A 23,660-nucleotide genomic window follows, 5' to 3' on the forward strand; every position below is an offset into this window, starting at 1 on the left:
ATGCCAATGGCGACTGGCTTTGGAGGCCAACTTTGAAATGTGGTTTGCCCAAGAAAGATCATGACTGATAGTGAGACCCTGGAGTTTGAATGACTGAACTTCCTCAAGAGGATTGTTAAAAGAAAGTAGATACGAGGGTTTGCCAGATGGTCTTTTCGAATAAATATAGTGAGTGTGACATTTGTCAGGATTGAAAGACATAATCCAAGTGTTTGACCAAATTTTGTTTGTGAAATATGTCCAGAGAGACAGCCCTGATCTCATGTCTGATATTGAGAGCCTCCATCCATTGTTGTGCGAGTAGAAGCAGCATGTCCAAGGTGGAGTGACCTGGTCTGAAACGACATTGGTGATCTGAGATGAGGTTGTTCGAGAAAAGAAGGATTTCATATTAACTGCAATGATGGATTTCATGACCTTACTGCTGATTTGAAGGAAGATGATAGATCTAAAGTTGAGGGGATCAGTTTTTGTACCTTTTTATGTAGTGCAAGCAGATGGAAGATGACCGAGCACAAATGATAGGGTGAAACGGCAGAGAGGAGATGGGAAAGAGCAGCAGAGCAGGTTTTTAGGACACGTGAGCTGATGCTGTGAAGTCCAGTTGTAGAATCAGAGTCGAGGGTTGAAAGAACCTTCTACACATTCTCAGGTGCAAAAGACAGTACAGGAGCAGTTGGGTATGGTAGAGAAGGATGGGTGAGGGGTTGGTGAGGACTGAGAGTAAGGGGTTGGGGAAACAAGATTTGGAAGGTAACAGAATTTAGGTGTTTGGCCTTCTCACGAGCAGAGTCGGCTGTGATACCATTTTAAGAGACGGGAGGAATGAAAGGGGAGCATACACCAGAGACAGACTCAAGGCACCACCAGGTTTTAGAGGAGGGAGATAAGTTTGAAAGTTCAATCTTGAGGTTGGACAGATGTTGTTTTCTGGTTCTCCTGAGAGTGAATACACAGTTGTTGTGTGCTTTATGGAATGCACTGAAATTGCCTTCGGTCAGATTTGCCTTCCAGGAAGAAAAGGAAATTTCTTTCAGAGCAATTGCCTCACCACAGGATTCAGTGTACCATGGGAGGGAAGAAGAGTGTGATAACTGAAGACGAGATGGGATGAATCTGCATGAGCGAAAGAGACAGAGAAGTAGGTTTCTGTGGAAGAATTCCCACACTGAGTTAACATCAGGGGCAGTAGATATGAGAGGCCAATCCTAAAGAAAGATGGCTGCATGCCATCCCTGCCAATCTGCGTGAGTGAACTGCCAGACTTGCTGGCATTGAGGCAGCTCTCTGAGAATAGCCAGAGGTGTTGACTTTCACAAGCACATGATCAGATGAACCAATTGGAGCAGCGGATGAGCAAGAGACATTTCTGGGAAAGTTGGTCATCACCAAGTACAGAAGGGATGATTTGCCATTTGGATACCAATGCCAGGAGTTTAAATAATAATATGGAAGAGCTTGAGGCCAAAGTAGATAGGAAGGACTACGATGTAGTTGCAGGAAGTGAGACATGGTTTAATGAGGAGAGTAACTGGAGGAAGGATAAGAAGGCTACAAGGGGTATCAGTATGATAGGAAAGAGAAAATACGAGTAGAAATCTGGGTAAAAGACGGCATTGCATCAAGAGAAAGGGGTGACATTAACGAGGGAATTAATGTAGAGGATTTTGTATGGGTAGAGATTCGAGATTGTAAAAAAATAAAAATAAATAGGGCTCTGGGTGTGAAGGAAGAGGAGGTAGGAGGAGTACATGAAGAATTCAGAAGGGCATGTGGTAAGGGAAGAGTATCGATTATGGGAGATTTTAACTTGCTTGGGATAGATTGGGTCCAGGAAGAGGGAAAGGGTAGAGCAGATGAGGATTTCCTGGATTTAGTCCAGGATTGGTTTTTAACCCAGTTTGTAGATAAGCCTACTCTGGGGAGTGCAGTGTTAGACCTTTTTAGTAACGATCCCAATATGGTGGAGGAGGTGGAGGTAGGGGATCATTTAGGAGCAAGTGACCATAACATCGTGTGTGCAAAGATTCTGTTAAGGGTTAGAGTTCAGGATAGTAGAGTAAGACTATTAAATTTCGGGAAGGCAAACCTTGAGGGTATGAGAAGAGAATTGGGTGATGGAGATTGGGAGACTCTAACAACAGGACAATCAACATCAGAGAAATGGGAAACCTTCAAAGAGCAAATGTGTAGAGTGCAGAGTAAGTACATTCCAATGAGGTATAAAACTAGAAACAGAAATAGGCCATGTGGTTGAGTAGTTAGATAAGGAATGCTATTAAGGAGAAGCAAAAGGCATTTATTATGTTTAAAATAACAGGACTGGAGTTAGATTTATATCACTATCAGAGTAAGCAGAGGCAAGTGAAGAAAATAACTCGGCAAGCCAAAAGAGAGTATGAGAAGGACATGGTCAAGAATATTAAATATAACAGCAAGGCTTTCTTTCAGGATATCAGGGGAAAAGAACAGGTTCGGACCTGTGTGGAACCAGTGAGGAATAGCACCGGGAGAGTAGTTAGTGATGAAAGTGAGATGGCAGGCTTATTAAACAGATATTTTTCTTCAACTTTTATACAAGAAGAGTCAGGAGAATTGCCAATAGCTGAGAATATCTATCAAGGAGGTGAGGAAGGGCTTTTACAGAAGATCCAGGTTGGAGTGCAGGAAGTAAGGGAACAGCAAGGTAATCTAAGAGTCGATAAAGCTCCAGGGCCAGATAATATGCACATGAGAATATTGATGGACGTGGCTGAGCAGGTAAGTGGGATGTTAAGAGACATCTTTAAAAGCTCACTGGAGTCAGGACAGGTGCCAGACAATTGGAGTCGCAAATGTAACACCATTATTTAAGAAAGATCCAGAGAAGAATTGGGGAGCTATAAACCTGTTTGTTTGACTTCAGTTGTGGGGAAGGTTTCAGAGACATTAATTAGGGACCAGATGAGGAACCATTTAAATAAATACAAACCAATTAAAGGTAGTCAGCATGGGTTTACCAAATGTAGTTCCTGTCCAACAAATCCTTTAGAGTTTGATGAAGTAGTTTCTGATTGGGTGGATGAGGGAAAGGCAGTGGACAAAGTATGTCTCGACTTTAAGAAGGCATTTGATAAGGTACCACATCGGAGGTTGTTAGCCAAGATGATGGCTTGTGGAGTGGATGGTCAGGTGGCTAATTGGATTGCAAACTGGCTTAGTGATAGGAAGCAAAGAGTGGCTGTGAGTGGGAGGATGTCTTGCTGGGAGTATGTAAGTAGTGGGGTACCTCAGGAATCAGTACTCAGACCATTGTTATTCATTATTTACATCAATGATTTGGATAGTGGGGTGAAGAGTAAGCTTTCTTAATTTGCAGATCACACAAAGTTTGGAGGTTCGGTGGACAGCAGAAGGGGTGGTGATCAGATTCAGGAAAGTATTGATATTTGTATAGATTGGGCAAAAGATTGGCATATGGAATTTAACCTGAGCAAGTATAAGGTGTTGGGGATGGGAAAGAATAATGAAGATAGCGATTATGTGATGCAAAGGGTAATTTTGGAGCGTGTCACACAGGAGCAGGATCTCGGGGTGACAGTCGACACAGGAGGTAAGTACAGGACAATGCCAAACAGCTATAGGTAAACAAATAGGGTTTGACATTGTATTCGGAGGGGGATCATTTATAAATCAAAAGCGGTGGTGTTAACATTGTGCAGGAATTTAGTGACGGCCACATCTACATTATTGTGTGCAGTTTTTGGCAACACAACTCAGGAAGGACATCGCTGCCATAGAGAGGGTTCAGCATACGGCTACTACATCGATCCCGGGCCGAGCTAGAATCAGCTATGAGGAGGGCTGAAGGAGACAGGGCTTTATACACTAGAAAGGAGGTGGCCACGGCCTAATGTTGTAACCCAAATTTGGTTGCATTCGGATGGTGGGTCTGGAGAGGAATGTTTTTGAAGGAATTTACATGATTTTCCCAACCATTTACTAAGTCCACCATTTTGTCACACTTCTGGTAATGTGATCAGCATGACTGTCAATTTAACATCCCTACCCTGGTCTTGTGTTGTGTCCCAAATTTGGTAACATTCTGACTGGTGGGTCTGGAGAAGAAGATTTTTGAAGACATTTACTAAGTTGGCCATTTTGACTTACTTAAAAAGTCACGTGACCAGAACGAGGTTTGCAATCCCTGTTACCAGTCAGGAGAGGAACATTGCTTCCAAATTTCAGCCAGATCAGCCAAGCGTTTTGCCTGCAGAAGTTGAAAAAGGAGACGGACGGAGCGTGGTCATAATACCTTATCTGGAATTTAAATTAAAGACAAGTCTGAAGACGACGATGGTTCACGAGCGGTATTTGACAATGTAGATTGTTTCAGAATTCAAGGATGAAACAATGTGATAATGTTTGACCAAGTTATAAAAATGATCAACATGATGTGGTATGAGTGACAGGTTATTAGCTGCAAAATGTCGAAAACCCGGTTTTGTTCAACAACTTTAAAAATTTGACCTTTGCATAACCTTTAAAGGTAACACAACAATGTTGTGGACATTAAAATAAGGAAACAGGATACGTGCTATAGCTTATTGGAGTAAGTTCGTCGAAGGTCAAAAACCCGGTTCGATTCCCACAACTTTGAAAATTTGACCATTGTGAACTTTAAAGGTCAAAGGTCAAGGATTATGACCTTTGGTGCAAAACTTCCTCTGGAACATTTCAGGAACAACATAACGTCATATAGGCTATATGGCATTTCGCACTCCTCGGATTATCCATACTTTGATGAAATCAGTGTAAAAACAAACTTGAAGGGGGTGTCACGGGCAAGGTGTTCGAGATAGAGCAAAATGGTTTCAAGACTTTAGGTGGGGAATGACCTCAAGATTATGCATAAAAAATATTGTCATCCTCGCTCTCAAAGTTTGGGCGGTCGTGTAATTTTTATGTCAAAATTAGAAATTTTCTAAGTTCGTGACGGTGTGACCTTGACACGAAAATGTAAAATCGAGCTCCGTGGGGCTATGCAGGTGCCATTGGGCTAACCAAATACCAAAACCCCTGCCAGATTCGACAAACCCCCTCGGAAAAGATGCAAATTGAAATTGACTACCCTCTAAAAACACAATTCGCAATTTTCTAAGTTTGTGACCTTGTGACGAAAATGAAAAAAAAAAAAAAAAAAAAAAAATCGAGCTCCGTGGGGCTCTGCAGGTGCCATTGGGCTAACCAAATACCGAAGCCCCAGCCAGATTCAACAAACCCCTTGGAGAAGATAATTTTTTATGTCAAAATTCGCAATTTTCTAAGTCCGTGACCTTGTGACCTTGACACGAAAATGAAAAAAATAAAAATAAAAAATCGAGCTCCGTGGGGCTATGCAGGTGCCATTGGGTTAACCAAATACTGAAACCCGTCAGATTCGACAAACCCCCTAGGAGAAGATGCAAATTTAAATCGGCTACCCCCGAAAAACACGTTTTTTTTGGCGTGGCTCAGCCCATAATGGGCGCACCATGCCCATTCTCAGGAAAACACAACTTGATCATGATATAAACCTCCCACCAAAATTTTTATCAGGATCAGATCAAAACCCACGGAGCTATGCTCAGGACAGACAGACAGACAGACATACATATATACAGTCAGACACACAACAATAACGAATATAGTGGTCACATTTTTTTCATGAAAATTTTTTTTCGTGAACCAAGAAGGTAAAAGTCATAGGTTGGCAACCATTGTACAGGCTTCATGGCCCGAATGGTTTCTCTCTCTGTGTTGAAGTTCCTTGGAAGGGAAGTCATCAATAATATATTGTGAACCGTGGTGTCTGTCTGTGCGTTTGTTTGTCTCCCGTTTATGGCGGCCGCTTCTCACGCTGCATTGAAATGCTCAACTCTCATTTTTGAAATGATAGGAGAACAGACATCAGTAAATGTTGATGCCAAAGTTTATTTCACAACCAGGATATTTTGCACTCTTTTGAGACAAATCCAACCTCTGCCACCCTATGTTTCACCACAATTTTGTGGTGGGCAGTATAAGAAGCTCAGAGCTTTAGCTCTGGGTGAAACCATGAATGCAACACAATTGACCTTTTCAAAGTTCATTCAATATTATTTAAATTGATAGATCAACTGAAACTTTTCTAGTCACTGAGGACAAATACTTTTGCTTGCTTTTCCCACTACTTGGGATGGGTACTCTTCCTAATGTACTATAAATGGATGAAGTGTATGTGTGTATGTGTGTGTGTGTGTGTGTGTGTGTGTGTGTGTGTGTGTGTGTGTGTGTGTGTGGGTGTGTGTGTGTGTGTGTGTGTGTGTGTATGTGTGTGTGTGTTTTTTGTGGAGTTCTACTGGAGCGTTCTGATGTGGAATGTTATACACCAAAATGATTATTAGGTTAATTAACTCCAAAAAACCATTAGAATTCATGTTTTAAATGCACGCCATGTTAAGGAATATAAAAGCAGCTTTATACGTTCTTCTACCATGTCACGGCATTCTAATTACAAAATAAATAACAAAAAAAATGATAACATTGTAATATAGCATATATTAATTAATACTAATAATATTTACAATAATAATAACTAGCCGAAACCCCGTCACAGACGGATTCCGTTCCATGAACGAAAAGTGTTTATTCTGCTTCAGAGTTGAAGGTTGACTATTGCCACTATGTGCGATGCATTCTTACAGGTACGAAGTTTCTTTCAGTCCAGGTCACAGTACCGAGAAAAACGTGACGCGACCGCTAGGAGGAGCACAAAATTGGTCCTTCAGTATTAATATATAGATAATAGGAGCATGATATGGCAATAATAATATTTACAACAATAATAATAATAGTACCATGATATGGCATTTTGTTTCCAGTATCAGCTTGAGTGTGCGTTAAAGCAAACTAATTTTTATCTCCCGTTTGCTATCCTGGTCGTCTATTTCTTTCTAGTCTACAAAAGATATCAGTAAATGAAAACTACTTTTCCTTTTATTTTGCCAACTATATACCCAAACACGGTGGGATATTGGGTTTCTTCTTCTTCTTCATTTTGGTTCCGGTATCGGCTCGAGCGTGCGTTAAACGTAAACAAATTTTATCATCTCCCGAACATTCATTGGGACTAGTAGGGGACATGTATTGCAAAGCAATTATTGCTCTTGTTTTTATAATTTTTACATTTTATTTGTACAATCAATTACACTGGTCTGCGTCATTTCAGAGGTCTACGTTTTCTCAACGGTTCTTATATGTTTTTTGCATGTTGAATTTAGAAATGTATCTCATTTTGCTCAATCAGGTCAAGCTTTTGAGGCAAGGTATGAGGAAATTTATCTCAATTTTAAGGAAAAAAAATAATCAAAATTTTTGTTGTTTTAATTTGCATTTTTTTATTCAAAATCAGACTTGCATTGACAGAAAATGTACAAACTATATATAAAATAACGCACCAGTACCGTTCATGTGAAATTCAACATTAAAAAGACGAAGGAAAACAGCGACTGCTGGAGCGACTGAAGTTGGGTGTTGCCAGAAACAACGATTTATCTATATTTTTCTGAAATTGAAATGAAAGTAATTGAGAAGGCACTTTCTTCCACATCAAGTGTACTTGTGTGTCATTATATATATAGTTTGTACATTTTCTGTCAATGTAAGTCTGATTTTGAATAAAAAAAGATGCTAATTAAAAAAACAAAAAAATTGATTATTTTTGATAAAAACTTGACCTGATTGAGCGAAATTAGATACATTTCTGAATTCAGCATGCAAAAAATAAACAAGAACCGTTGAGAAAACCTAGACCTCTGAAAAAAATATTTCAAATGCAGCCCAGTGTTATTGTAAATTCGGCCTTTCGGCTGCCATTGATGTTAATTTGAAATAAACATCATTATTAGGGTACCCAGCCAAATGGACTGGGTAACCTATTGTTTTTCTTAAGTTTATTATTATTTTTCTTCCACCGTGAATTTGCAAAATTTCCGGATTTTTTCGCTTTAAATGCCATTTTCTCAGAAATGGTAAGACCGATCAACACAAAATTTTCACCAAATATGTATATTTTTTGATAGCATACATAATTGATAATTGTGACGTCATAGGTCACGTGGTACGGGCGCCATCTTGAAAAAAAACAGAAAAACTTTGGACCTCTGTATCTCTGAAACCTTCGAGGGTAAAAAAAATTTCGCTTCATACATTTTAACAAGCTCCCTCTCGGGAATACGTGTGATTTTTCGTGACGTCATCGGTGAAGAGGTATCCCAGTGAAAATTCGTCAAGTAGAACGCCACATGGCAAAAATTTGAAATTTCTTGAGCGTCATCTACACAAAAATTAATTGTAGAAAAAAATATTTTGACGTCATCGGTGATGTAATTCGGCCGCCATGTTGTTTTGAATTTTTTTTTTTTTTAATCTTCTTCTCCAGAACGGCTGTGCAGATGGAGGCGAAACTTTACACGCACATTCCCCCTGAGGTCCTCTTTCAAGTTTGTTAATTTGTTGTTGATACGTCACATGGTTTGGCGGCCATCTTGAAAAAACCCTAAAACCTACAAACATTTTCTCCAGAAGCGCTGGTCCAATGAAGGCGAGATTTCAGAACTATATTCGTGAAATGCATGCGATGCAAGTTTGTTAATTTCAAAGTGATAGGTCACATGGTTTGGCCGCAATGTTGGATTTAAGAAAAATATTAAATAATGTTTTCTCTGGTATTTCATAAGCCATCGAAGCGAAAATTTGCAAGTGCCTTCCTCCCTCAAGTCTGTATACATGGTAAAAAATTTTTTACCTCAGAAGTCACATGGTTTGGCGGCCATCTTGGATAGAAAAATAGACCTTATCCGATTTACACGAAACTTCACACACTTGTTCGGGTCGACGATGGAAAGCAGAATTTAAATTTATGATATCATAGGTCACAAGGTTCGGCAGCCATCTTGGATTGAAAATGAATAAATTTAAAAAATCTTCTTCTCCAGAGGGCAAGACAGATTAAGACGAAACTTCACACATATATTCCCCATGAGGTCCTTTCTCAATTTTGTTAATTTCTTCTTGATCGGTCACATGGTTTGGCGGCCATCTTGAAAAAACCCTAAAACCTTCAAACATCCTCTTCTCCAGAAGCGCTGGTCCGATGAAGGGGAGATTTCAGAACTATATTCAGGACACGTCGGCGATATAAGTTTGTTAATTTCGAATTGATAAGTCACACGGTTTGGCCGCCATGTTGGAATTTAAGAAAAATATTAAATTGTTTTCTCTGGAACCGCTTAACCTAACGAATCAAAAGTTTGCAATTATCATCTACCATTGTGTGTGCACGCGTGGTAAAAATTATGACATCACAGGTCACATGGTTTGGCGGCCATCTTGGATAGAAAAACGCATCTTTACCGATTAATACGAAACTTCACAAACGTGTTCTAATACCCAGTTGGAAGCAGAATGTAAATTTGTGATATCATAGGTCACATGGTTCGTCAGCCATCTTGGATTGAAAAATAATATCTTTAAACGTCTTTTTGTCTGGAACTGCTTCACCTGGAGAAGCGAAAATTTGCAGTTATCATCCACCATCGTGTTTGCACACGTGGTGCAAACTATGACATCACAAGTCATATGGTTTGGCCGCCATCTTGGATTGAAGGATAAATATTAATTAATGTTTACTCTGGAACCGCTGCCTCTCTATATACGAAACTTCACATTTATAATTCAGGCGACATGCGAAACAAAAGTTTAAAATTTCAACCTGATCGGTCATGCAGTTTGGGAGGCAGAATTATTTAATTATTTGAATCTGGAAGCCAGTAATAACGAAATTGAATGCTTTGTGCTGCCCGGTTCGTAACTCGTCTGTTCCCCGCCCTCTCGAAGCAGGCCTGTGTTTGTATAACCATTAAACAATGTTTTCTCCGGCACCGCTTATCCTTTCAATGCGAAAATTGTGACTATGATTTAAGTCTCACGTTGTGTCAAGGCGGACGGACTGGGTACCCGGTCATCACTGCCAGCAGTTATAAAGTGGCAGTTCTAGTTGTTGTTATTATTATTAATTTTGTAACCAAAGCCTCATAGGAAAGTTGTGCGAGATCACAACGAAAAGTTTTTTTTTAATCTCCCACCCATTTTAAGGTGAGTGGCACTGCGACCAGTCACGTGACGATAACATCATACCATGCTTCCGAAATGGCTGCCCTGCTGGATGTGCGTATGAAGAAAAGAACAGTTATTGAATTCCTTACTGTGGAAGAGATTCCACCAGTGGATATTCATAGGCATTTAAAGAATGTGGACAGTAACGCTACAATCGATGTGAGCACTATTAGACATTAGTCAAAGCGTTTCAAGAGCAGGGAAACTGATATCAATGATAAGACTCAAATTGGTTGGCCTGTAATCGCAGTGACACTGGAAAACAGATCGGATTGATGCACTCATTGAAGTGTAAAAATGATCTTTAATGCCATTTCCTTCAATCATATTGGTTGTGGGAAAAAGTTGAAAACGCAGCCAGTATTGAAACATCTTTCAATACAAAGTTCATGCTGTTGAGGCGTCCGTCTAACAAGATCAGAGACATAATGGTATACCAACATCCAAGATCTAATGACATACCAACATCATAATTATAATGAAAATGAAAAAGAATCAAAGTGCATTGAATTTATGAGTTGCTCAATTTCTGCACATTTCTGTCAATGTCCCCATGATTAAGGGTGCATATCCAACAGTCAGTCAAACAGCAATACACAAATAGTTTATTTTGTAGTTTAAAAGTTGTTGCTTAATTTTTTATAAGGAGAAGAACAATACAGATTTAAAAATCTATTTTTTTAACTCAAAAATTCCACATACGAAGTAAAAATACCTTTCAAAGAAATAACCTTTACAATAGATACATAAAAAAAATATAATACTTACGAGACTTCAAGTCATCTGAATGAGGATTCACAAACTCTTTGGAATCAGAAGGGCTTTGATGCTTGCATGGTCTGGCATCTCCATTGATAGCATGACAAACCTCAGCAATAACATCCTTATTCATGTCTGCAATGTAGATGTTAATTTCATTTTTCCGATTATTCTTCGTCTCTTCACAATAATCCTGTATTGCAGCCACAATAGTCTCCGCACACTTCCGCAGTGGGAAGCCAAATATCCCAGAACTAATGGCAGGGATGGCGATTGATTTGTACCGCGAATTGTCAGTTTCAAGAAGGGCAGTCTTCACCGCTTTCTTTAACAGGGAAACTGCTATGCGCTCACCATTTTTTATTACATTGTGTTCCCTCCAAATCGGACCAACAACATGGAAGATCTTTTTGCAGGACAGTTTCCCTGGCTCAGTCATAACCATGGATCCAGTTTCTATGGGGCCATGCTTCTTAACAATCTTGGAACTTTCATCCTGGATAGTTTGTCCACCTTGTTCCACGATGGCCCTGGCAAGACCACCTATATGCTGCAGGAATTCATTGGCAGCATTGACAACAACGTCAACATTTTGCTTCAGGATGTCATCGTGGATCACATGCAAGGTACAATTTCCAGGCAAAGGCACAACGAAAGGTGATTTAGTGTTCGATCTTGTATCCTGGTAGACAAACAGATAGATGGCAAAGAAATTAGAAGAGGTAGATTACCTCCATATTGAATTTAATAGAAGCATCACACACATCATACATAACTGCAAAGGAAATGTACGACATTTAACTTGTCCTTTTGGTAATCAGATGCACCTCACATTACTACAAGGGAACTGCACGATATTGAAATGATCTTTTCGGTTCCTTTCGGTGATTAGACAACACTTTTCCTCTTCTGAGGTCGCTTAATTGAGGTTAAATAGCCATTTTAGGAAGCAAATAAGTGGCCACTGGTCACATCAAGCAGGTGATCTTTCAATGAAGGGTCGTTAAGAGATTTTCTTTTGGGAGGATCTTACAGCATGGTTGCTAAAGGCAGGCAATTGCTGAAACAAGATGGCCACAAGAGCAGGTTTGAAAATACAGGGTGGTTAAAAATTAAATGACGTGCAACTTTTCAAACAGCTCACAATTTTACTAACATGATCCTCTTTTTTATTTTATTTCAAGGTCACCTAAGGAACAAGGATTAAAGGTTTTTTTCCCATATTAGTTTCAGCTATGTTTAAAAATTGATCTATGCCCCCAGCAGACGCTCATTTTAGAGACGTTTTTGTGACAAAGTCATTCTGCTTCCACACAAAGTCAGTTTTGTGGGGTTTATCCAAATGCAAGAATTCCACAATACAGAACCATCAAATGTATTGTTGATAAGTTTTGAGACACGAGAAGTGTGAAAGACCAAATTAAAAGACACAGTGGTCGAAAACCTTCAATGTGAACACCCGACAAGGTAAAGGCTGTAAAACAACATCTCGTGCTGTAAGTGATGTAACATGATGTGCTGTTAAGACAACATCTGTAAGGATTTTCTCGACAACATCATATTTAGTGATGAGGCCCACTTACACCTGAGCACCCACATGAACATACAGAACATGCGATTTTGGGCAGAACACCAACTGCACAAATATATGGAACACCCAGTTTCTGTCGCAAAAGTAATGGTTTGGCGTGCTATCAGACGTCGTGGTACAACAGGAACTTTCTACTTATAGATCAACTCTAGACAAAGAGTGACTATCAACACAGATAGATATGAGGACATGCTGCAGATAAGATTCCTTCCGGCACAGAAAAGGAAGCAAGATATCACTGAATTTATTCATCTCCAGCAAAACGGTACACCACCGCATACGTCTAATGGTGCTTTTGAGTTTTTGAGATGACATTTCTCAGGTGATTGGCTCATTTCTTGACGGATGGAGAACCAATGGCCTCCCAACTTCCTGGAACTGTCTCCTACTGACTACTACCCATGGAGGTCCCTCAAAGCTAAAGTCTACGAAAACAACCCACACACACACTGCAGGAGTTGCAAAATAACATCAGAGATGAAATCAAACATATACCATCTTCAGTTCTCACCCGAATCATTGACAACTTCAGTGTCCGGTGTGGCAGCTGGCATATGGAGGCCCTGGTGCTTGGATTGAGCACTTCATAAATTACTAATGAAATCACAATTTATTGCCTTTTGAAGCATTTTTTTCAATACAATAAAGAAAACTGAACTAATCCTGTGTATAATAGAGAAAAAACAAACAAAATCAACCAATAATAAAATATATTGTTGCATAAAAAGTTGCACATCATTTTGGATTACCCCCTGTAGGTATATATGGACAGATTGAACCCTCTAACTTGACGAGACAACAGGGCACAGAACAGATCGAGTCCCATCACAGCACTTGCTGCACACCCTGTTAGTAACAAGTGTCGTCTGTCACACAAACACATAGTCTCTGCCCTGCTGATCATCAGTTTGGAGGTTTGCAGTCAGGAATAATAAATTTAATGAAAGCAGCACACTGACCCTGTGACATTACACTGGAATCATGCACATAACTTATGTAAACACATCACCTCCAAACAAGGATGGCTTTGCAGACTGAGATTTATGCCTTTATGGTCACAAATCAATGGAAACAGAGTTGCCAATCCAGATTTTGCCCTTGTTATGAGCTCATCAGGACAAACTACAGTACTGCTAAATCGTCTATTTGTGACTCCACTAAGCTCGTTAATAAATATGCTGTGACCATGCTATGATGCGACTCGATCTGTGCCACACTGCCTCGTCAAGTTAGGGGATTCGATCTGAGTTTAGTAATGGAGCAATTAACTTCAGTTTGACGTCACAACTAAATAATTATCAGTGCAAATGGTTATACAAAAACTAAAAAATAATCTTTCCACATTGGTTCCAGAAACCCAAGTAAATCCCCAAATGTGATTCATGCCCTGACACTCTCTAAGGGGATATGTAAAAGAGTGAAGGATATCAAATGGGAGTATTGAACTGGGAAAAAAAGAAAAAAAAAACAAGAAAAAAAATTGACAGGTAAACTTGATGCAATCCAATTTACACCTACAGCAGCCCAACGCTGCACACATAACAAAATCTCTCTCTGACATGGGCGTGCTTAATGACAAAAATTCCAGCCTAAAATTAAAAAATATAAACCGCTATTGTTTGGAACATACTTTTTACGAGAGTGAAATTATATTTCATACGAGAAAATATCACCCGTCGCTTCGGTGACGGTAATACTAAAGGGGGGAGGCAGAAAAAGAGTGGGGAAGAGGGAGGGAGGAGTGGAGAAGAGCGAGAGAGGGGTGGGGGAGAGGGAGAGAGGGTGGAGGAGAGGGAGAGAGGGGTGGGGGAGAGAGAGTGAAGAGGTGGAGGGGAAAGGAGAGGGGAGGGAGCGGAAACGAGAAGAGGTGGTGGAAGGGAAGATAGTGTCATGTGAGAGGAAGGGAATGCAGATGCGCGGTGGAGCATAAAGTACGATTCATACCGTCTTATCACCATGATTCTGCATATAATAACAGTGAAGATGAAAAACAAAATAATGTCTGAAATCCATTTTCTACCAGTCATAATATTGTTACGAATCTACGCCCGCCCGGCGTGCGAGTGACCGCATTAACAAATAACGGCCGCTCGCCCACCGAACGGACAATTCAGTCGCGACTTTCTGGAACAACGCCAGAAACCAGTCACGGGTGGGTTTTTAATCCCACCACGGCCCAGTCCGTATTCTACCCGTGCGCGACAGGGTCAATCACCGAATATCGATATACCTAAGTATTCGCGCGGGTAACCTACCGAGGGACCGTACCTCGGCAAAGGCCTGTTTGGACACGAACCGCTTAAGCGGTTCATTCCGTTCTGGGATAACCGAGCGGGTATTATCGCCAGACCTCGCCGGACCCGATTCTATGATTGGTATTAAAAAACCAACTAGTATTCCGAAAGCAAGACAGCAGTTCAATTTGGGGAAAAAAAGACACGACGAACAGGTTAACATTCACACAAGCACATTTATTATTTTACACAGATGCACATATACAGCCATGCAATCAATGGGGGAAGGGGACAAGACACGAGCAAGGTAAAAACACTACAACCGACTATTGTTGTTATTCACAGGCACTTAAAAGTTCTACTTGTCGGGACTCGGCGCCACATCATTCACACAAAGAAACAAAGAAAAGACCACCCTCATAGACAATGGGGTCAGGCTGGGCCCGTAGGCCTTTATGGCGTGGGACTTGGCAGACCGAAAAAGTCCCACAAGACCGTGCAGGTTACCTTCCTTGCTGGGGCGACCCACGACACTCCTTCCCCACGGCAGCTAGCGTAACCGCGGTCTGGCCCAGGCCTCGTCTGACGGCCCGGTGATTCGGGCCCAGCCGGCAATGCCTCAGAGGAACGAACGGGCCTTATGCTCTTTCTGAGTTGATGCTCTCTTTAAGAGCCCGTCCGTCCCTCGCGCTGCTCGGACTGGTAACCTCTCCACGTCCCACACGAACGCGCCGTCATGCGTGGCACGGCCGGCCTGATGTGTTCCCCGCTCCGTCTCCTCGGAAAACCCGGACTTCCACTGGACTCAAGCTCCGCTCCTCACACCGCTCCAGATCCCGACCGCTTCTCCCTCGGATCGACTCAACTCTCTTCCAGACTAGTTGAACTGGCACTCTGCGCAGACTTTTATAGGGCTGGTGAGATGAGATCTGATCTCCACACTTTCACCTCTGACCTCTGCGCGGAAAGCGGACGTTGTGGAAATCATCGGCGCTGCACGGCGGCGAGAGAACCCTTGCCTCCGACCTCTGACCTCTGCACGGAAAGCGGACGTTGTGGAAATCATCGGCGCTGCACGGCGAGAGAACCCTTGCCTCCGATCTCTGCGTGGAAAGCGGACGTTGTGGAAATCATCGGCGCTGCACGGCGAGAGAACCCTTGCCTCCGCCTGCAGCGATACCGTTTGAGCGGATCTCGCAGCTGCTGGCGCAAAGATGGCGTCGTTTCGGAGACAAAGGTGAGGCGATGTTTGTGGTGCGGTGATGTTGACGGCTGCTGGCGAAGTAGTGAGGATGGCGTGGTTTGTTGAGAGGCAGGTGTGGTTGTGGTGGTGGAAAGGCGGTTGGTCTGAAGCGGTTGTTGAGAGCGATGTTGATGGTCGAGGTGGTTGGTCCAAAATAACGATAGTAAAGAATAACGGCTAACTCAAAGATCACAGCCCCGATAACACGAATAAAATCCCATTCAACAATAGTGGGGAAATCTAACTCAACACAGACTTACCGGAATAGCTTAGCTAAGGATGTTTATGGTGTTCTGCGAATTTCCACAGCCGTAACACTACCCCCTCCCCTTTTTACAGACTCGTCCCGAGTCATCGAATTTTCGTGTGCCATCATGTGTAAGTTTCCCCTCGTACATTTTACCTTCGGATCCCTGAGTGCGACATTTAGTGTATTTGTGTCCCAAAAATAAATAACCTACCGGCTGATTAACTAACTAAACAAACCCACTCATACAGACGACTTAAATAAATTGCCGGCGCTACGACAAACATGCAGGGGGGAAGCAACTCATGTACAATTTTACCCTTAACTTAAACCTTATGCTTTGTACACTACACCATGGCCCAGGATTGATGGACTCTGTGGGAAAAGAAACACATAGCAATGTCATCCCACAGGCCATTTTTCAAGCAGGGAGCCAGGCTGCTCACACGCAGTCTCTGGCTCATGAACAAATGCAGGTGACAGGGAATGTGGCCGGCTGCACCACACGCAGTCCTAGGCTTCCCTCTTAAAATGAGCACAGTGAACACAAGCTGTGCACGGGCCGCCAGTGCAGTCCCGTGATACGGCTGCCCACAGGGCAGTCCCTGCAGAAAAATGGATGGGCACTGACGCAAGCAAACAAAACGGTGCACGGGCTGCTCAATGCAGTCCCGTGGTGCAGATGGATGGATGGACAACACGGTGCACGGGCTGCCAATGCAGTCCCGTGATGCGGCTGCCGACAGGGCAGTCCCTGCAGCACGCGCGACGATCCTGGCGCACATGGTAATGAATGGGCAAATGCAACAAACATGGTGCACGGGCTGCCAGTGCAGTCCTGTGATGCGGCTGCCGACAGGGCAGTCCCTGCAGAACGCGCGATGATCCTGGTGCAAGCAAACACAAGCAATGATTGGATGGATGGATGGATGGATGAAACACACAGTGCATGGGCTGCCAATGCAGTCCAGTGATGCGGCTGCCTACAGGGCAGTCCCTGCAGCACGCACAATGATCCTGGCGCACATGGTAATGTATGGGGGCAAATGCAAAACAGAAGGGCTAGCAGGCATAGGGGTCAAGGCAAAGGCACGCAGAAAAGGCATGGCAAGGCAAAACAAGGCCGTCGTAGCAAAACGGGCCGGTGGTGAACTGACCGGCACAGGCCTTGCAGCAAAACAGCTGGCAGATGAATGACCGGCACAGGCCTGGCAGTAAAACAGCCGGCAGATGATCCGACCGGCACAGGCCTTGCAGTAGAACAGCCAGCCGGCAGATGATCCGACCGGCACAGGCCTTGCAGTAGAACAGCCAGCCGGCAGATGATCCGACCGGCACAGGCCTTGCAGTAAAATAGCCAGCAGATTAACTGACCGGCCCAGGCCTTGCAGTAAAACAGCCGGCAGATGATCCGACCGGCACAGGCCTTGCAGTAAAAACAGGCCGGCAGATGAAGCTGGCCGGCACAGGCCTTGCAGCGGTTCGTGGAGGGAATGCGGTGGTGCTGGCCACTCGGAAGGCAGGCTCGGAACAACCCTGTCTCCCTCCCAACCTATCGCCTTAGCCTGTCTGTCCATACCCACCCCCTTAGTTTGCAAAAAATCCACCCAATTTAGCCCCAATTTATTTTTTTGTTTTATTTTTATTTCCCTTCTATAATTTCGTCTCCATAACCCCCTTTATCGTCTCTGTCCAGCTAACCTATCGTCATCCTAGCCTACTCCCAACCCCAACGTTCCCTTCCTGGAGGGGAATAAGGGAGAGCTTGCATCCTGTGTCGAGGCCCAACGAAGCCTCAGAATGGCCTCCTCAGATCTCAGCGATCTCAAGCAAAGGTGGGTCCAGCGGCCCACAACGAGAGCGAAGGTATGGATGGTGTGGAGGGTACACTTCCTATCTACCCGAACCATTTAACTGTTAACTACCCCGGGGCTTTCCAAAAGCGCCTCTCGATTAAACTGCTGGTTCTACAAACCAAGATTTCCATCGCCTGTGTTGGTGTCCTCACAATTTTGGGCCATGCCCTCCAATTTTCGGCTCTTTCCCTTGCACGGTCTCATGGCTGAGACGCGTGGCTCCTTTGGCAGGAACTACCCTCTGCCGATTCTCCAACGATAGCACCCCCGGGCACTACAACTGTCTCCGAGCCTACCAGCTCCCTAAACACTGGGGAGTGCCCTCCTCGGCTACTCCCCTGAAATGCTCACGTGGCAGGCTGGCGGCCTGGGACCTTTCCTGGGTGCCCGTGCCCAATGCACTGCCCACGTGGCCAATGGCGCCCTGGGCCCCGCATCATGCGGGCCCACCCATGCCCACTACGCTATCCCGGCCCGCACTGGACCCTTGGCCTACCGTGGCCAACTAGCCCGGTGCCCGGGGTACCCACTAAGCGATACTCACCATTCACAGCCACGCTCCCAGCCTGTCAACAGGGCTCCTGAACTCCTCCAAACGGGTTTCGAGCCTACGTTCCCACCAACAGCAAAACGACCTCCATTTTGTAAATTTAACTAACCAACGAACTCACTTTACACTGACCCCGGGGTCCGTTGGGTGGTAGTCACTCCCCCCAATCACTCATCACACCATGCATTCCACATTCACTCAGGCCCGCTGGCCTCACTCATTCACCAAGTACATTTTCCCACTCTCTTCTCACACATCGCTGATCACTGCCATTCCTCTCACGAAATCTCATAACTACCTCGTGCTCCCTCGTCATCCCTTACAATATAGCACGTTCCTTTTCATCTATGCAGCTAAGCTACGTCCCCTCTACACATTCAATGTCTGTCTCTGTCCTCAAAAATCCCATTTTCCATCCTAAATCTGACTAAAATCCCTCTAACTAATCCATTCCACGGGCTCCATAACGACTTATCCCTGCCCCAAGAAGCCAGTCTAACTAACACTAACCCTTCCCCCTAAGTAGTGGTATCCTGTGCCCAGGAAGTGGGTCTTCCACCCCTTGCTCGGGAATCCTGTTCACCCGAAGCGAGGCTTGCTTTTTTTTTATGCGCGTGCACCAGCGCGGCAACTCGCAACCTGCGCTCTTTCCTCGTGACGTCACGGCAGCTGTTCGTGCACCTCGTCCCTCCTTGGACGGTACCATCCGGCAGGGATTTCCCCTCCTGCCGGATTCCAACCATACGGGCAGCCACGACGTCACCCTGTGCATTAAAAACAAGCCTCGCGTTTCGAGGGGTTCCCCACGCGAACACATGGGCTCTACTCGTCGGAGCTTCACAAATACGCTCGCGTGGAGAACCCATCCGGTCCAAATCTATTTCCAGCTTACCTTCTGTCCGTCTGCGGGATTGGCTAATCCACCGCGTGCGTTTACGGACCGGGTTTCACCTGCACAGGCGTGCACGTGGTGGCCTCGTGCGTAGCACAGCACGGACCCCGCACGCGCTGACGTGCAAAACCGGCGCGGTTCCCAATGCAGCTTCAGCCGCTACTCGGCCTTTGTCCACCGTCAGGCACCGTCGTCGTCGCACTCTCGCGCACAAACTCCAATGTGCCACGACGCTCACACACCTCGAGATAACACCTGGACATGCGGTTGCATGTTCCCACATGCCGACCGCCATCTCTCTCACATACAGCGACCTCACACACACGGTCTCTCTCACACACGGCCGTTCACTCATGCATGCCCTTTCACTTGCACACGTGGTTCCACTCACACACGGCCTTTCACTTGCACAAGGGGTCTCACTCACACACACCTTTTCACTCAAGCTCGCTATTTCACTTACACACACTGTCTCATTTACACATCGTGCTTCTTCCATACACGGCGTGCTGGGAAGCACGCATTTCGGCTCACTCGCAACGACGGGTGACGGAGCGCGGAGCGCTCGCTCAGGGCGACGGAGCGCGGAGCGCTCGCTCAGGGTGACTGAGCGGGGGCCGCTCGCTCAGGGCGAAGGAGCGGGGGCCGCTCGCTCAGGGCGAAGGAGCGGGGGCCGCTCGCTCAGGGCGAAGGAGCGGGGGCCGCTCGCTCAGGGCGAAGGAGCGGGGGCCGCTCGCTCAGGGCGAAGGAGCGGGGGCCGCTCGCTCAGGGCGAAGGAGCGGGGGCCGCTCGCTCAGGGCGAAGGAGCGGGGGCCGCTCGCTCTGAATGATGTGGTGCAACAAAAGCGTCCGCAGAGAGTGAACGATTCATTCAGAATGACGTAGCGCTATCGACAATGGGCGCTCGGCAAGTGGTTTAAACACTCATGCAAGCACTCCCATTCAATGGTTGATAAGGAATGGTTGGCCAGGCTGTCCCTGCATACCATTGAGTATCACTTTAAGTTTAAAGCCAGTCTGCACCACACACGCAGCAGTTTATGAAATAAAATGTCTTTATCCACAAAAGAGTTGCAGCTTAATGCAGATAACCCTGGAGATATTGAAAAGTTCAATTGCCCGTGAAATAAACCTTGCAGAAAACCTGCCATTTTGCCTGCTCGTCTGCGCACACGTCATGTGGTACATCGTTTGCAGTCCGCACAAACGTGATAATTTTTGTTTTTTTAAACATCCATTTTTTATTTTTTTTATCAGATTTTCTTTGATTCCCTGTAGAGCACATCTTAAAACCTCCGAAAATATAGACACAGCTGGCAGATACTATGGATAGGCAGTCCCTCTGGGAGACAGGGCGTGAGGTCTAGCAGTGAAAGCATTAAATCACGTAGCAAAATGAAGCTGGTTAATTTGTTCACTCAATATAATTCTCCAAACAGTTGAAAAAGATAAGTTTAATGCTTTGGAAATTTCACATTTTCTTGTGTATAAATGGTGGAGGGGGGAACATAGCCTCGCTTGCTTAAAGTAAATAGGTATATGGGCTTAATTATAAGACTCATTATTTCATAAAATTATCAGATTTCACAACAGATTTTGACACTTATTTAATCCGGATGATATCCAATCCTAAAAAGCGAAATAATATTTCGATGACATACTTTAACTAGCCCGTGAGATTAGATCGTGGAAAATCGTCTCATATAATGCATGAAATCGCTCTAAGCTCCTAATTTGAAACCTTATCGTACTTACAAAAGCGATGTATACAGTGATTCGTAGCGATGATGAACAGGTATTCGATATGAGTGAGGAATGTTTTATCATTAAGAAATCGTTGCGGCCTGTTCCAAGTTGGGGTGAGGTTGAGCAGGCCAAAAAAAAACATGGCGGCTTCAGACCACCCAGCAAGGTTACCCAGGAAATGCCTCAAGACCACAGACAGGGAGGTGGCAAAGGATCGCCTTATGAAGGATATAAATTGAATAAGGCCATTAATTATCTTCAAAAGGGGTGTTTAAATTAACCCAGACAGCCAATTTTCACTCTTGCATTCCTTGTGGTTTTCTTAGTATGCATGTAAAGTTTCAGGCTGTTAGGTTTTATGGTTTTGGACTTTTCGACGACACACACACACACACACACACACACACACACACACACACACACACACACACACACACACACACACACACACACACACACACACACACACACACACACCCTTTTATGAGTGTAGATACACTGCATGGCCAAAAGCATGTGGACACCTGCTCGTCCAACAACTCATTCCAAAATCATGGGCATTAATGTGGAGTTTGATCCCCCCCCCTTTTGCTGCTATAACAGCCTCCACTCTTCTTGGAAGCCTTTCCACAAGATGTCGGAACATTGCTGTTGGGATGTGCTTTCATTCAGCCACAAAACCATTAGTGAGGTTGGGCGATGAGGTCTGACTCGCAGTCGGCGTTCCAATTCATCCCAAAGGTGTTTGATGGGATTGAGGTCAGCGCTCTGTGCAGGCCAGTCAAGTTCTTCCACACTGATCTCAACAAATATTTCTGTATGGACCTCACTTTGTGCAAGGGGGCATTGTCATGCTGAAACAGGAAAGGGTCTTCCCCAAACTGTTGCCACAAAGTTGGAAGCACAGAATAATCTAGAATGTCATTGTATGCTGTTGCGTTAAGATTTCCCTTCACTGAAACTACAAGGGGCCGAGCTCGAACAATGAAAAACAACCCCAGACCATTACCCCTCCTTCACCAAACTTTACAGTTGGCACTATACATTTGGGCAGGTAGCGTTCTCCTGGCATCCACCAAACCCAGATTCATCTGTCGGACTGCCAGATGGTGAAGCATGATTCATCATGGGGAGGGGTGGTGTCATGCATCATGTAATAAAGCGGTTTACCGGAATCACCCTCATTCCGGTGTAAACCAGAGCATTCACTACCTCTTTAAACTCATGGCCATGTAATGGAGCAGTTCCCTGGAATTACCCTTGCTCCAGTGTAAACCAGAGCATTCAGTACCCCTTTAAATCCAACAATGGTCGCCAGTTCCGTATTTACCGACATAGACAGACGCTCTCCTGCTTGCTGGACATCTGATCATGACAATGTGCTTGCAAGCTTTTGTACCTGGCTAACTTCTCTTAAAAAACCTCATAATAAACTAGAAGGGCACTCGGTGGAGCGCATACCTCCGCCATGTAATGCCTGATCCACGAGAACATATCAGGCCCAATACATTTTTGAAATATCATGCTGTACAGTTCTATATTGTTTTTGGCCCAATCTCTCAATGGTGAAGAATCACTTAAAAAAATTCTAAATAATTCTCGTATCCAGATCTGGATTCAGATCTTCACCAAAATCGAATCAATTCTTCCTTGCCACACACCAAACCTGTCCACCAAGTTTCATCCGAATTCATCCACTACTTTTTGAGATATCTTGCTATATATTAGTTTAGCCCTATACTATCTCTCAATGGTGAAGAATCACTTTTTAAAAATCCTTGTAGTCGGATCTGGATTCGGATCTTAACCAAAATCGAATCAGTTCGTGCTTGTCACACACCCAACCTGTCCACAAAATTTCATCTGTATCCTTCCACAACTTTTTGAGATATCCTGCACACAACCAAGCAAACAGACAATGAAACAGACAGAAAGGGGTGAAAACATAACCTCCTTCACCTTCGGTGGTGGAGGTAGAAACTATCATTGGGAGTAATTCACATAATCGTTCGTGGTCAATGGTCATAACGCGTTAGCATTGCACCCCATCTGAATGAAATGGGTTAGGAAACGAATCAGCATATCGGAATAGCTCATCAATCCCCTAAATCACGGCATGTTTTTCTGATGACAAAAATATGGAAACTTCCGTAAAATATAGAAATGAGTTTCATCAATGTTATGGAAACTTCCGTAAAATATAGAAATGAGTTTCATCCATGTATATATTTCCTGTTCATGAACTGTTCATACAGTACTCATTTGAAATTGTAATCACTTGGGAAAAGAAAGAAAGAAAGAAAGAAACAAATAATGATGAAGCTGCAAATATCAACACAGGTGCACACAGTAGCACGCATCCTACA

At 44.0% G+C, this 23,660-nt stretch overlaps 1 protein-coding gene across 6 annotated transcripts in view; it reads right to left on the minus strand.

The window, feature by feature from the left end:
* LOC147029674 (protein mono-ADP-ribosyltransferase PARP14-like) overlaps window positions 1-23,660 on the minus strand; it is a 111,091-nt gene that overhangs the window by 12,328 nt on the left and 75,103 nt on the right. For all 6 annotated transcript variants that reach the window (XM_085872880.1, XM_085872882.1, XM_085872877.1 and 3 more), the window contains one exon: window positions 10,945-11,617. In XM_085872880.1, coding sequence (XP_085729006.1) covers window positions 10,945-11,617 — 673 coding nt within the window. The remainder of the gene's footprint in view (window positions 1-10,944; window positions 11,618-23,660) is intronic.

This window comes from Eptatretus burgeri, chromosome 3 (assembly GCF_056783735.1).
Source record: "Eptatretus burgeri isolate ZD-2024b chromosome 3, Ebu_testis_v1, whole genome shotgun sequence".
In the NCBI taxonomy this organism is placed as follows: domain Eukaryota; kingdom Metazoa; phylum Chordata; class Myxini; order Myxiniformes; family Myxinidae; genus Eptatretus; species Eptatretus burgeri.